Source organism: Sinocyclocheilus grahami, unplaced genomic scaffold (genome assembly GCF_001515645.1).
Source record: "Sinocyclocheilus grahami isolate Dianchi unplaced genomic scaffold, SAMN03320097.WGS_v1.1 scaffold4.1, whole genome shotgun sequence".
NCBI classification, from domain to species: domain Eukaryota; kingdom Metazoa; phylum Chordata; class Actinopteri; order Cypriniformes; family Cyprinidae; genus Sinocyclocheilus; species Sinocyclocheilus grahami.
The window spans coordinates 1627110-1641624 of NW_015505183.1; the positions used below are offsets into that span (position 1 = coordinate 1627110).

The following is a 14515-nucleotide window of genomic DNA, read 5'->3' on the forward strand; positions in this document are numbered from 1 at the left end:
GTTTGTGAATGTCTAATACAGAGAATGTTTAATGCATGCACACACACACACACACACACACACACGTTTACTTAGCTATCAAAATGGGGACATTCCATAGGCGTAATGGTTTTTATACTGTACACACTGTATTTTCTATCGCCCTACACCTAAACCTACCCCTTACAGGAAACTTTCTGCATTTTTACAATTTAAAAAAAAACTTTGTTTACTTTATTTTTATACCAGTCTTACAAATGAGGACATCCCCAAAGGAAGGTTTTTGGAGATTTTGTCAGGTTTAGCTCACTTTTGGATACAAATTTGTCCCCAAAATATGGTTAAGTAGGTATACACACACACACACACACACACACATATACTGGTTTACCATTTTTTGTGAGGACACTCAATAGACGTAATGGTTTTTATACTGTACTGTGGGGTATTTTCTATCCCCTGACCCTACCCTACCCCTGCCGTTAAGCCTGCCCCTCACAGAAAAGTTTCTGCTATTTTAGATTTTCAAAACATTCTATATGATTTATAAGTTTGTTTCCTCATGGGGACCAAAAATAAAATGTCCCCCCAAGGACAAAATGTACTGGTATTACTATCCTTGTGGGGACATTTGGTCCTCATAATGTAGGGAACATGTGACACACAATTACACACACACACACACACACACACACACACACACACACACACACACACACACACACAAACACTCAATCTTGTAACTAATTGCCCTGGTCCAGATATAATGCCTGTCAGATCACTGGACAACTGAGAGCCCTTAAGTTCAACAGTCAAGGAAAATTCTAGAATACTAGAATATTTCTAGATTAATATAGACTAGATTAATTTAAGTTAGTTCTACGTCTTCTGCATACGAACACAACCTGGTGAAAACGGTTAGCACACATACTTATTGAAGTCACAAAACAGCTTAGCTACTCCTGCTTTGTGTGTGAGAATGTGGCAAAAACACTGATTTTCAGTAGGGGCTGCAAACAAAATCGCGCTAGCTAGTAACAGGAAAATGAGAACAAGGGCAGCCAAAACAGAAAAAGAACACAATGAAAATTACACCAAAAGTGCGCATAATTGTTACATTCATAATATGTCCAATATTTAAAAAAATTAAAAATAATTGTCTAGCTTATTAATTTTAGAGGCTAAAAGTGAATTTAAGCATCACAATATTATATTGTAAAGTGTGAAAAATGAATTTTCATTCTGAGATTTGATAAAGACTACATGTAACAGTGTTATTAAATCATTAGTGTTTTAAAGTTAACTTTTAGATGACAGCAAAGGCAATCTAAATGTAAAAGCAGAGAAAACGTGCATGAACAATTTAATATCCAATTTCAAGTCAAGTCAAGTCAAGTCACCTTTATTTATATAGCGTTTTTAACAATACAGATTGTGTCAAAGCAACTGAACAGCACTAATTAGGAAAATAGTGTGTCAATAATGCAAAATGACAATAGTAAACACTAATTTTTCAGTTAAAGACAGTTCATCATTGAATTCAGTGATGTCAACATCCAGCTCAGTTTAAATAATATCTTTGCAATCATGTCAACGATATCGCCAGAAATGAAGTGTCCCCAACTAAGCAAGCCAGAGGCGACAGCGGCAAGGAACCAAAACTCCATCGGTGACAGAATTCAGTCAATATATATCCAATATGATACAATACATTTAAGAAATTTCTAATATGGTACCGATATATTACATATGCCTTTTTAAATTATACATTTACCATAGCTACCATATGCCAAAAACACACACTGAAGGTTACCACAACCTCTAGTGTGACCTCCAGTGAACCTTTGCTTTCCTATAAAACACTCTCTATGAAGGCTTCCATAGACAGTGTCTTACAAAAGAAAAAAGAAAAATAAAAGAAAACATAATTAAATTCAGAAGCCAGAGACTAAAATAATAAAGAGAGAGAAATAAAGGTAGAAATACAGGTGCACAAGGTCAAGTGTGTGTATGTGGGCAAAAGACAGATGTATGGAGAGACAGGCAGGTGGGAGGATGTTTTAGGGTATTCATGAGTCTGGGCCGTTATCGGTTGACCTTTAAATTGGAGCCGCTGCTCGGCAGGAAACCCGGGGGGCCCGCCTCAGATTTGACTGGCTTGGAGCCCCCAGCCATTGCCTTGCCTTGCCTTGCCTTACTATGCATATATATAAATAAAATTTACATATACAGTAGAATATATAAATTGACTGGCTGTGTTAAAGCAGCAATCATTAAGGGCTATGAAGCATGCTGAGACGGGTCAGGTGGGCTCAGTGAAAGCCGTATGCATGAGGGTGGGCTTGGCAGAGATGTTCTCTTCTCTCAGGGGGCAGCAGTGGCTGAGATGATGAATTCATCACTGCTGTAAGAATCCTGCAGGAGGCTAGATTGGCTTAAATCCCCCATGAGAGGAAGACACGTGACATAGACAGGAAAATGATGAGCCCATAGGGAGCGGGGTATGAAACTTATATTGCATTGCATTGTGTTTGTGCACGTGTGTTCTTATGAATATACTTTTTACAGGAGAAGTGGGTCTCGTATCGGCAGTGATAAACCAAAATGTATTAAGAAGTCTCTCAAAAACATGGACTAGCACTAGATACTAGCAATATGAGCAGACAGATCTCTAGTGTATATGAGCAGATAGATCTCTAGTGTACAAGTATAGGCATACACACACAATCGAGCTGTTGTGAGGAACAACCAGAGACAGCTAAGTTCCTCTACAGTTTAGCCCAGGGTTTTTCAAACTGGGGTATGGGGACCTCTGGGGTTCCACAGCAAAGCAGTATAATATAAACATTCTTTCATGCTGTGAGAATCAAATATTTCAGATATAATCAAATATATATTTTTTAATCGACAGTCATTGATTTAGTGTCAATGCAAAAAAAGGTAAATATTTTCCAGAGAATACTTAACAAATATTTCTAAGATTTGTTTCACAGTACGAATGGCTCTTGATACATTAATATATATGGCCTTTTATAATTTAGGAAAGAGGTCCCCTGCAATGGGACCATTTGTGGCATTAAAAATGGCATCCTGGTCTAGCCATATAAATATAAACCCCAGGACCTGTAATTTTAAGTGATGTCCCAGGTCCTATTTATTACCAATAATTCACTTTTGACTTCTGTGCTCATTTATTAAATATTTTGGCTAATTTAAATACACTATTAGCTTTTAATAAAAGTGTTACACTCTCTGTTCCATTAAACACATTTACCATGCTTAAATCCAGTAGTAAATCCCCCAAAAGTCCACAGATTATGTCTAGGCCTGCTAATCACTTATGAACATGGGAATCTATGTGCATATAGAATGAGTATTTGCATTATATAAGGTCCACATTGCCTTGAGTCACCGTTGCCCTCCAGAGACAGTCTCACAGCGGGAGGAGGTCGCTAAGTGGAGGTACAAAGTTCTACTGGCAACGTGTGATAAAACACACCTGAGGCTAATAGCACCTCTGCACACACAAGGAACAACATAACCAGATCGCCACCAAGAAAATATATCACTCCCACCGCATCTCGGAAACTACCGCCTCACGAGCACAAATATTATTTTTAGTTCTAACAAAAACCTCTCGGAGTTGCATCATTGCCACCACACTATATATGTTTCTGTGTGTGTTTGTGCTTATAAGACTCGTCGGCATTCCCAGCAGGAAGATTCATAGAACCAAAAGGAGTGTATCACAGCAGGTCTGGTGCAGATTAATGTGGAAAGCAGACTAACAGCACAAAGATAATGCAGGCCAATAAAAAAGACGCACACATGCACACAGAGAACAGGAGTGAAGCAGAGGCTAACGGCAGAACAGCTCGGGGTCGTTAAGCATCATTAGCGGGACATTTGTTCACACACATTTGTCAGGAAGCGTCCTGCTAAGCAGGGAGTGTGTTCTCCTCAAGGAGTGTGTACTGGACAGAGGCAAGCAGGCAAGAAATGAAGTTACTGCCGTATGTGTGTGTGTAATCTACTGCATGATGGAGCAAATCTGCCCCTCGTAAGAGACATCACCATGTTTGATTAACAACAGGAATCAACCCAGCCGGAAAACAACAGAAGCATGTAAACTGCATCTGTGATTCGCATACATTAACAGTTCCAGCATATTCAGTAGTTTCAAGTTCAGCAGCACACAAACACGCACACACACAAGCGGAAAATGCTGCACTGCTACAATCAGGAGTTTAACCAAGTTTACATGAAGCTCAAGTGACCACAAAAGCCTTAGAAAACCATGGAAAGTGAAAAAAAGCAAGATGTCAGTGCTACGTATTGATTAAAAGGGTTAAACTTCCAGACTCTTAATGATTTAAACAGAGTGGAATAACATTTGGAAAATGCACATAGAGATAGTTAACTACTCCAGGGTCAAGGAGTTCAGCCTAGAACAAATTTACCACTAATGTTATTTTTAAATGAATAGGCTAGTCTACCCCAAAATTGCAAGGTTCATGTAGCTCTGAATGCCAAGATCGGAGGTTTGATTCCTAGGGAATGCAAACTGACAAAATGTATACTTTAAATGTATTGCAAACTGCTTTGGACAAAAGCATCTACTAATTTCCATAAAAATCCTACTGGATAAAATAATAAATAAATACATAAATTAAATGAAATTATTGATTTTGTTTTATGCTTTTTTTTTACATATGGAAAAGAAGTCTCTTATGCTCACCAAGTTTGCATTTATTTGTTAAAAAAATACAGTAAAACAGTAATATGGGGAAATATTACTACAGTTTACTTTTAATATCTTTAAAAATGTTGTTTATTCCTGTAATGGCAAGGCTAAATTTTCAGCAGCCATTACTCCAGTGTCACATGATTCTTCAGAAATCATTCTAATATGCTTAAGAAATATTTCTTCCTATTATTTTAAAGTTCAGTTTAACACATCCCAGCTGAATACAAATATTAATATTAACAAATATTAAAGAAAGAAACAAACCTTCCTGAATATAAGACAGTATATAACATTTTTAACAGCACTGGAATTACTTTACTTGTTGGCAATGAAAAGAAAATATACACACAAACTGGCCAAATTACACACAACTGTACTCTTGCTTGTGTCATATTGCTTAATTCATGCAAAAATGCAGGACAAATGTAACTTTCAAAATTCAAGATCTGAAAAGCACAGAAAGGAGGACAACACGCATACTTAGACACAACATCACAGTGCCAACAGCTGCATCCTGGGGAACAAAAGACCACGGTGTAGACACAATTTCCCGCTGACCACACTACCACAAGGCACAAAAACACACATACACACAAACATTTTCACATTGTAAAGAGGACCATGACTTACGGTGAGAGTGATCCATTTCAGCACATCCAGAATATTCGCAACCACCAACTCCCCCCAGAGGAATCCAATGGAGAAATCGGATCATTTTTAGCCCAACTTCAATTAACCGCAAGTCTCCAAACATCTCTCTCTCTCTCTCTCTCTCTCTCTCTCTCTCTCTCTCTCATACAATCACACTACTTAACTACGCCACAGAACAAAAAGGTTTGTTTTTAAAACTGCAGACTAAAATAACAACTGCTCATTTCTCAATTTCACAAGATGCACAATGTCTGGTAGTGGCTTATAGCCAAAGAAAACCAATCTAACCAGTCCTGATCTTGGCTTGTAAACCAGGCATTAAACACTTAAGAGACTTTACCTACTGCTAATTCACAGAGGAGATTAGCATGGAGCCTAGAGCTAATGAGAGAAGCTTTCTCTGTTCCTCCAGTGCTCATTCTTTTGCTCAAACAAAACATTAGCAGATAATGTAACGGAATTAAGAAGACAAAAGATTCAAATTGGATATTGATCAGAAGAGTGAGGTGGCAGCATTTTGGCTGGTTAAGCCTGTGATGAGGTGATTGATCCACAATGCTTGTCCTCACGTCTTAAGATGTCTGGCAGGCCTATAGTCTACCTGACAAAGACGGTGAATGGAAGCGTGAAGCGGTCCGACACAGGACACAATGAATACAGAACACTCACATCAGTCCTCAGGACCGTGTTTAAAATGATGACAGAGATCATATGACAAAGAGACACAAATATAACTACACAATCAATGGAAATTCAGGCGCCAGATGATGTAGATTCTTGTATTGGCATGTAGAAAACTGGCATAAATGTTCAGGAATGACGTAGAATGTTTAAAGAAGAGTGACTCAGAACAGTGCCAATGCCTGCTGATCTGAGACCAGCTTTAAAGATCAGAGCTGAAGGCTTGGATCCTGAAAGACAAGCACTGATCTCTAGCAAGACAAGGGCCGCAGGAATCAATGCAAAATCAATGTTAATTGTCAGTGTTTTTCTATGTAGCCAGATCAGAGATACAAAAAAAAGGTTAAACGTAAAACCAAGCAGCAGAAAAAGCAACAAATGTAGTCTTAAAAAACATATTAAAAAATGTATAAAGTAAATTAAAGTCACTCACTTTTATCAAATTGCTGTTTTATAAAAACAATAAGTCACTTTTCCAAGGCACTCCTCTGCATATTGTGCATAAAATCATCCCTTAGAGAAACAAAATATGTGTGTTTTTTACACACAGCCTTGAGAGATTTGCTGATTAAAAATATATATGCAGTATATATTTCACAAAAATTATCTCAAAAGCTAAAAAAAAACTTTTATAAAAGCCTAAAGCAGTTACAAATATGTATGAGTTGCTTACTGTTCATGTTCTTGAAGATGTTCAGGATGGGGAGGATCTGTCTGTAGTACGGGACCAGCGCCTCACCCACCATATCTGCTGACACAACCAGGTGCTGCAGAACCTTCAGCGTGGTGCAGATGACCTGCCTGCTCCTCGTGTTGAGAGCATCTGTAGACAAACACAGAGAGATGAAGAGAACAAGAAAGAAGGTCCAAAACTCTTTGAGGTCAGGAATATTTTGACAATGTGTGAAAAAGAAAATCTACAAAATGTGGTACTTCAATTTTTTCCCATTTTACAACCCTTATTAGAGTGTTATATTTGCACTTTCTTTTTCTCAGTCCAAAAGTTGAAGAACACTTCCTTCACAGGCTCTGTATGCAGTGAGGAAGGCATCAATTCAATTCTACAAAATAGCCTTCATCTGCAGCCTGCATGATATCCCATTATTCTGTGGTTCAGTGGTGTTCACTGGAAAGAATGACAGAGCGGTTGAAAGAAGTAATTTAATTTATTAATATCCATTTTCCATATGATTTAAGCTCTACTGAGAAGTAAGCTTTTGTAGTCATTAAATATATATTTGGTTATCTCTTGAATTATCTCACTTGAATTTGTTTGAGATCATTTATTTTATTTAAATGCCTGAACAAGGCATTTAGGAGGTACCTTTAAATAAAAAACAAAGGGATAGTTCATCGAAAAATAAAAATAATTTACACACACACACACTTTTGTGTTTTGAGTGGCAGGTGTGCTGTACTTTACCAATCATCTCCATTCACTTCCTGCTCTCCTATATCTGTATAACACACTATGAAATTCTAATTACTAAACAAACACGGCAAACTGTTTTCCAGCGGTGTGACATTTGCACCGAAGGAGTGTTCAATAATTCATGGTGTGTGACACGTCTGGAGGAGTGAAGATCTGTTTCTAAATCTCTCTAAATAAAGGAACCATTAATTCCTCCCTCATATTAGGCTCTAAAAATAAATGACCTCACATACCTTCCTTCTCTAAATACCACAGGAGCACGACATTTAGACACTTCAGTAATTGCGTTATTTTAACTCCTGATACAAACATATCTGCAGTCGTTCCAGTGAGAGAGGGAAAAAAAGTGTTCTCATCTATCTATCTATCTATCTATCTATCTATCTATCTATCTATCTATCTATCTGTCTCTCTGTCTGTCTGTCTGTCTGTCTGTCTGTCTATCTATGTTGCAATCAAGAAGGAGGATTGTTCTCTGAGATTGTAATCATCCCACAGGAGCTCATTTATTCTTCATTCTGGGCTTTGATTTGACTAGTGCAGAACATCGACCTTCTGGTTTTTTTGTGTTCTCGTGTGACCTTTGCTGTATGTGTAAGGTCAGTTTTTTTTTTCAATTAGCTTCATCCATTCCTTCATTAATCCATGATTTTCTAATGTATCCTAAGTTTTCTCAGTCTGCATTAAAGAAGCTTATTTTGTCAGTGAGATGTGTCGTGCATTTATTAAGTAGTACATTTTTTTGAACAATAAGACAAGCAAAAATTGACCAAAAAAATTAGCATTGCAAAAAAAAAAACCATTCAGAATAACAAATGCTTTAAACTTCTATATTACATAAACATAAAAGGGGTATTTTTGCTTTGCTGTAAAAACATTTTTATTTTTGTATTTTTTAAACAAAAAATTAATAACAAAAATGATATTCTAGAATTTAAACAGCAACATAACAACTCCAGGCAAAAAATAAAGCACTGAATCCCAATATTGTTTTCATCACACTGGATTCTCCTTCAAATTGTCGAGTCGCTCACATGCCTTTGGCCAAACTCCAGCTGTGATATGCATTTTCAGCATTACCACTTTTCCATAAGCCAGATTTATGTAGCGTGACTTGGAGCCCTTACTATACTGTAATACTGTAATTAATTTAATGCCATTTTTATTTTCTCTTTTGCAAGCTTTGGAATGCTTCTTCTATTCTTCCTCCAAGCTTTCAGATGAAGTGCATGCTCTGTACCAAGGACAGACTGACCCCCATTGAATGATTTTGTGACTTACAAAAAAAAAAAAGAATTAGTTACTTTGGACAGTAATTAGTATCTTGCACAGGAAGAGCTCTAGGGAGCAGGTCTTAATGACACTCACTCTTGATGGGTATGATGAGCTGTGGAATAACAGGCAGGATCTTACTGCCACCATGCTCCAGCATGTCATGGATGCCCTGTCGAGCGAAGAACTCATAGGGGTGAACTGTCTCGCACAATCCGTCAAAAAACAGGGGGAGGTAGTGATGGTAGTCCAGTTTTTCAATCTCCACCTGTTTAAAAAACACAAGCATGCAGGGTCAGTGTTATTCTATGTGTGTCTGTTCACTATGAAATGTAGGAGCTGCTTAAATGAGTGGAAGGCCAAAGAGTTTGTGTGTTTTTTAAATAACCCCTCTTTGCGTCTGTGCTTATATTAGTCTCAACAAATACTCACAAGCTCCAAGCCACATAAAGAGCAGCCCCTGTTTTAGTGCCCCTTAGCATGCCGGCACACATTCTGGAGGGGAGACTGGGGTGGCAGCTGTTCAGGGTCTTTAGAACACTCGAACATGTGATTTCCTGTTGGATCACACGTTCACACCTGTTCTGCTTGTGAATAGACAAGGCCTGTTTCCTTTCCTTGAGAATTTGACATGGTCATACACACTACTGTTTCATTCTTTTCTTCTTTCAGTCGCAAGTCTGTCAGTAGTAGGGTTGGGTACCAAAACCCGGTACCAATATGGCACCGCTACCTTTGTAACCGGAGAAATTCGGAGAACTCTAATACTGTAATAATGTAATTATGCAACTGTAATAATACAAATCCAACCAATCTTTGTAGAAACGAGAGTGTCCATGTTGTTTTCAGATTCCGACTTAAAAGCACAACTCGGGAAATGAGAGCATCCGAGGAGCGCGTGAATGCAGTAATTACACTTGTTCTGATGACAGCAGGTAGCCTTCTGTTAACTAAGCTAAACATGCTTAAATTAAAATGCCTAAAGCTAAACTTCTCTTGTATTCACATTTCTATACCTGTTGTCCAACAAAAGAGAACATTATAACCTTTTTACTCCACAACACCAGTCAAATGCTTCCTTTTGTGATCTGATGTGGCTTCTTGTCACAGAATGAGGCAGAAAATATGTTCCATATGCTACTTTAAAAAGAATACATCGATTAGCAATGGATTATAAATATACTTTATTTATTATGAAAATACCAGAGATGGCTTGAATAACACAGATAAACTATATTGTCGTAGTCGAGTGTTTATTGTTCTTGTTTATTTATTTATATAGCACCATTTAAAACACAACCGAGGTTGAACCAAAGTGCTTTACATAAAAAGTACAAGAATGAAAACAAACATCGACAACATAAAACACCCCATCGGCATAAACATTTTTTTTTTTTTAAACCACCTCAATCATTGTATGCTACCAACATTAGATGTGCTTTCAACAGTTTCTTAAAAATGTAGAGTGATTTGGCAGACCTGATCAGCAGGGGCAACTCATTCCAAAGTCTTGGCCCTATCACAGCGAAGGCCCGATCGCCTTTATATAGTATTGTCTTTGTTTTATCATTCAAAACGTTTATATGTTCTGTTTACTCAGTTACAGATATAATAGAGATGCCTTTGTCCATATAAGGGATTTCCTGGAGGGTCATAAGTTCCGCTACTTCTATATGTGGATTTTCTGTGCGAGGGCGCCCTCTGGCGTCCAGTATGAATGAAACAGAAATCATTAGTGCTAATGGCCAGTCCATCATTTTTGGGGGAATTTTTATGTATTTATTTTTTATTTTTTAATAAGTATCGGTTCAGGCACCATTTAGGCACCAGAACCATTTTAAAAGTATCGATTTGGCACCGGTATCGAGAAAAGAAAAAAAAAGGATACCCAACCCTAATCAGTAGGTTTAATGATGTTGTGTTCACACAATTTTTACATTAGTATTTTGTCTACTTCTGTAAACAAACAACAACAACAAATCATAATTCCCAATTTGCCAACAGAGTAAATAACATATAATTCTAAATATATTATCTAAACAATTTTTTTTATTAAAACAAATTCTTAATCACTTAATCACATGTGCTTCTCAAGTAAATCAAATATTAATATATTTATTAACTAAATATATATTTTTTAAATGTAATATATTATTGAAAAAAATTACTATCAGAACATTAAAAAAATTTATATACATTTTTTTGCATTGTGTAGCTGTTTATTATGTTGTTCTGCTATTGGTTGGTTTTATAGTTTGTGTGTGTCACATGAGCCGTCTACAACTGTTCTTTGTAGACGTAGCGTCACTGATACCAGGAGCTGTGAGCTTAAAAGTGGCTAGACCTCATCAAACCCCTCCTCAGAGATAAAAGCGTGCACACACACACACACACACACACACACACACACACACACACACACACACACACACAAACACCGCATTCATTATAAGCTTAGCAAGAGGGCTGATTGCTTAGAGCCAAATTACTGGCTAACTTTGACCTTTTCTGACTTGGACAAGATCATCTTGGTGATTCATACAGCAAAACTCGAGTACAAAAGCAAATATGTGCGGTGCGCTGGTAGAGAGACGATACACACACACACACACACACACACACACACACACACACACACACACACGGAGGCTGAGTGGGGGGTAGGAACAGGAAGTTCTTTATAGTGGTAGTGTCACTGATACCAGGAGCTGTGAGCTTGAAAGTTGCCAGAACCTCATCAAACCCCTCCTCTGAGATAAAAGCGTACACACACACACACATACACAAACACACATGCGCACACACTCACAAACACAGCATCATAAGCTTAGCAAGAGGGATGATTGCTTAGAGCCAATTTACTGGCTAACCTTGACCTTTTCTGACTTGGTCAAGATCATCTTGGTGAGTCATGCAGCAAAACTTGACTACAAAAGCAAATATGTGCAGTGTGCTGGTAGATAGACGATAAACACACACACACACAGAGGCATAGTGGGGATTCGGAACATGAAAAGCGAGACACATGCAGCTAACCACAGACAGATGTCTCACATCACAGGGGTAATGTCTGTGGGACACAATCTGCCTGTAGCATTAATCACTGGAACACTGCGAATGTACAGTATGTGTGGGTGGGTCAGGTTTCGCCTACAATGTGAGGACTAAATGTTCAAACATGGATATTAAAGCACCAACTAGGGGTGGATGATCTTTCCAAAATATCATAACATGATCTTATAACGCAAAATCCTGATCCACGATCTGAATCGCGATCTTCCCAATTTTGAGATGTACAATCGAGAATATCCAGACTGGAACAAGCCTATGACTTACCTATTTCCCAGTGGCGGGCCATGCATTTTACACCTAGGCCTTCAGTGGCGTCCTAGCGTTACATGAATTAATCCATCTCTTCATACCATCATAATGATGCCACGGCTATAGAAACCATAAATATTACACAGTAATGCAGTATAACAGGGCACTACATAACAGAGAGGTATCTTATGTAGCGAGAATGAATGCCATTACTAAATAAAAAACCCAATTAACAATTGCGCAACACATCATCTGTAGCTGAAGCATTAACCTAACAAAATGACACAAATACAGTCCATCCGATGTTCTTACAGATATTTATTCACCCAAACGCATTTAAACCTTACAGATAGCATTGGAATAAAACAAATAAGGTGATTACATGTGTTTTAAAGTTGACCTAACAATTTAATGTTCTCTTACTGCTTTATTTCGTCTTCACGAGTCTCCCCGCCAGTCTGCCAGCGCACTTCGGGAGGAAAATACTGGTTAGCACAGCTTTACTAGCAAAGTGAGCAAGTAACATTAAAATAATTCACACAAGACGATGAAGAAAAGTGTATACATGTGTTTTAACGTACCTCTGTGACTCTCATCTCCCCGCTGGTCTGCCTCTGCCAGCGGTGCTGCGGCCGGAGGAAAAGACCACTTAATACAGCTCCACTCAGGAAACTGAGATATTCTTACGGAGACTTAAACCTGGCTTTATATCGCACAAATAACATCAGCATACAACGCATCAAGCGATAAAAGAGTCAAAAATGAAAATTAAGCTACCATACTCTAGTGGTTTTTCATCTTCACGAGTCTTTCACAGAGTCGGTGCTGAGGAGGTGTGTGGTTGTTTATCGCAGTCATTAGGACTAACCTTACTGTTTTTAGATTTACTAAATATAGCAGGCAAATATTTTTTTCAAAATGCACTGAAAATCTAAACCTGAGAAACAGTAATACAAGTTTTACTAAAATGATTTACAGTAATGCTGTTTGCTAGCTAGTACGCTGACCATCCAATCAAAGGAGGAGAAAATGCTGACGTTATCGTTAGCCAGCTAGATGGCCCTGGTGCTGCCAACTCGAAATCTGATTGGTTAAAGCAACGGGTTCATTGCCATTGATTTAAGCTAACAGACGCCTGCACTGTGGATTCTGAAGGCCTTAAGGCAGATTTCTTTGACCCTGGCAACACGATTGCTGAAATATGATTGGATAAATGCTCTAATATAAATATACACTGCTGGAAGCAGTGCAACCAAGAGAAAAGCTATGAAATGAAGAGAATAGACTATTGGAAATAATTAAATACACATTCATGGAAAAATATATTAAAACTAAATCAGTGATTCTGATAGTGTTTAGGCCAGCAGAGAAGGCTTTGCTGGCCCTGACGGCCCACCACTGCTATTTGCACAGTTTAAAAAACACAGCACTGCATTAAACAATCAGTTGTCAAAATGGTCATTAGAACCCGAGTTCAACTTTAAAATATTGCATCACAGGAACAGGCTCTTTCGTAGTTAATGTGTTTTTAATACATCTTTTTAAAATAAAGCATGTCCCGCAGTAAACTCCCTTTTACGACAGTCACGTTACATGATTTGACTTATTTGGGCATTAAGCTTTTAAGGACAGGCGAAAGCGCACTGTTTTAAATGAAAAGATTGGCAAGCAGCTCAATGATCTTTTTATTCAAATTGAAACAAAAATTGAATTCATCTCACTACTACTGCTAGCTCACGTTGAACTGTTTTTTGCATGATGTAATTTGGCCAGTCATAGCCATCTAGTAGGCAGTCACTGCTGTAGTTTTAACATTATTACAAGAACATCTGCGATTCACTTGAAAAGTAGATTGTATACGTCTTCAAGATCGATCACGATGTCGATCTCAGATCTCAGATCTCAGATCTCCAACCCCTAACACCAACACTGCGGGATCAGGCAACAAAAAATGCTTTAACTAAATAATGTATTAATGAAAATCTAAACATGCAAAAAAGTTTTCTGTGAGAACTAGGTATAAGATTAGGGTGTACTGCATATAATTAACTCAGTATGAAGACAATGGAAGTCAATAAAAAGTCTTTGGGCCCTATTTTAATGATTTAAGCGCATGGTCTAAAGCGCATGGCGCAGGTGCACTCAGGGCGTGTCCGAATCCACTTTTGCTAGTTTAACGACGAGAAAACGGTCAGTGCGCCCGGGCGCATGGTCTAAATGGGTTGTCCCTATTCTCTTAATGAGTCATGGGTGTTTTTTGGGCGTAACATACAATAAACCAATCAGAGTCTCATCTCCTATCCCCTTTAAAAGCCAGTTGCGCTCGCGCCATGGCGGGTTCGCTATTTACATGACGGAATGTAATTTTTCATTTTTTTAAATGTTTGTGTCCCTGTGTGTGTAATAAGCAAAGTGTACGAGCGTTGTGCACC

The 14515-nt window shown here is 38.0% G+C and overlaps 1 protein-coding gene across 1 annotated transcript in view; it reads right to left on the reverse strand.

The window, feature by feature from the left end:
* Nucleotides 1–14515, reverse strand: part of LOC107583491 (parkin coregulated gene protein homolog) — a 106399-nt gene that overhangs the window by 26025 nt on the left and 65859 nt on the right. The window contains exons 3-4 of the mRNA XM_016269711.1: nt 8859–9030; nt 6732–6881 (exon numbers count right to left, since the gene is read on the reverse strand). Of these exons, the coding sequence (XP_016125197.1) occupies nt 6732–6881; nt 8859–9030 (322 nt within the window). The remainder of the gene's footprint in view (nt 1–6731; nt 6882–8858; nt 9031–14515) is intronic.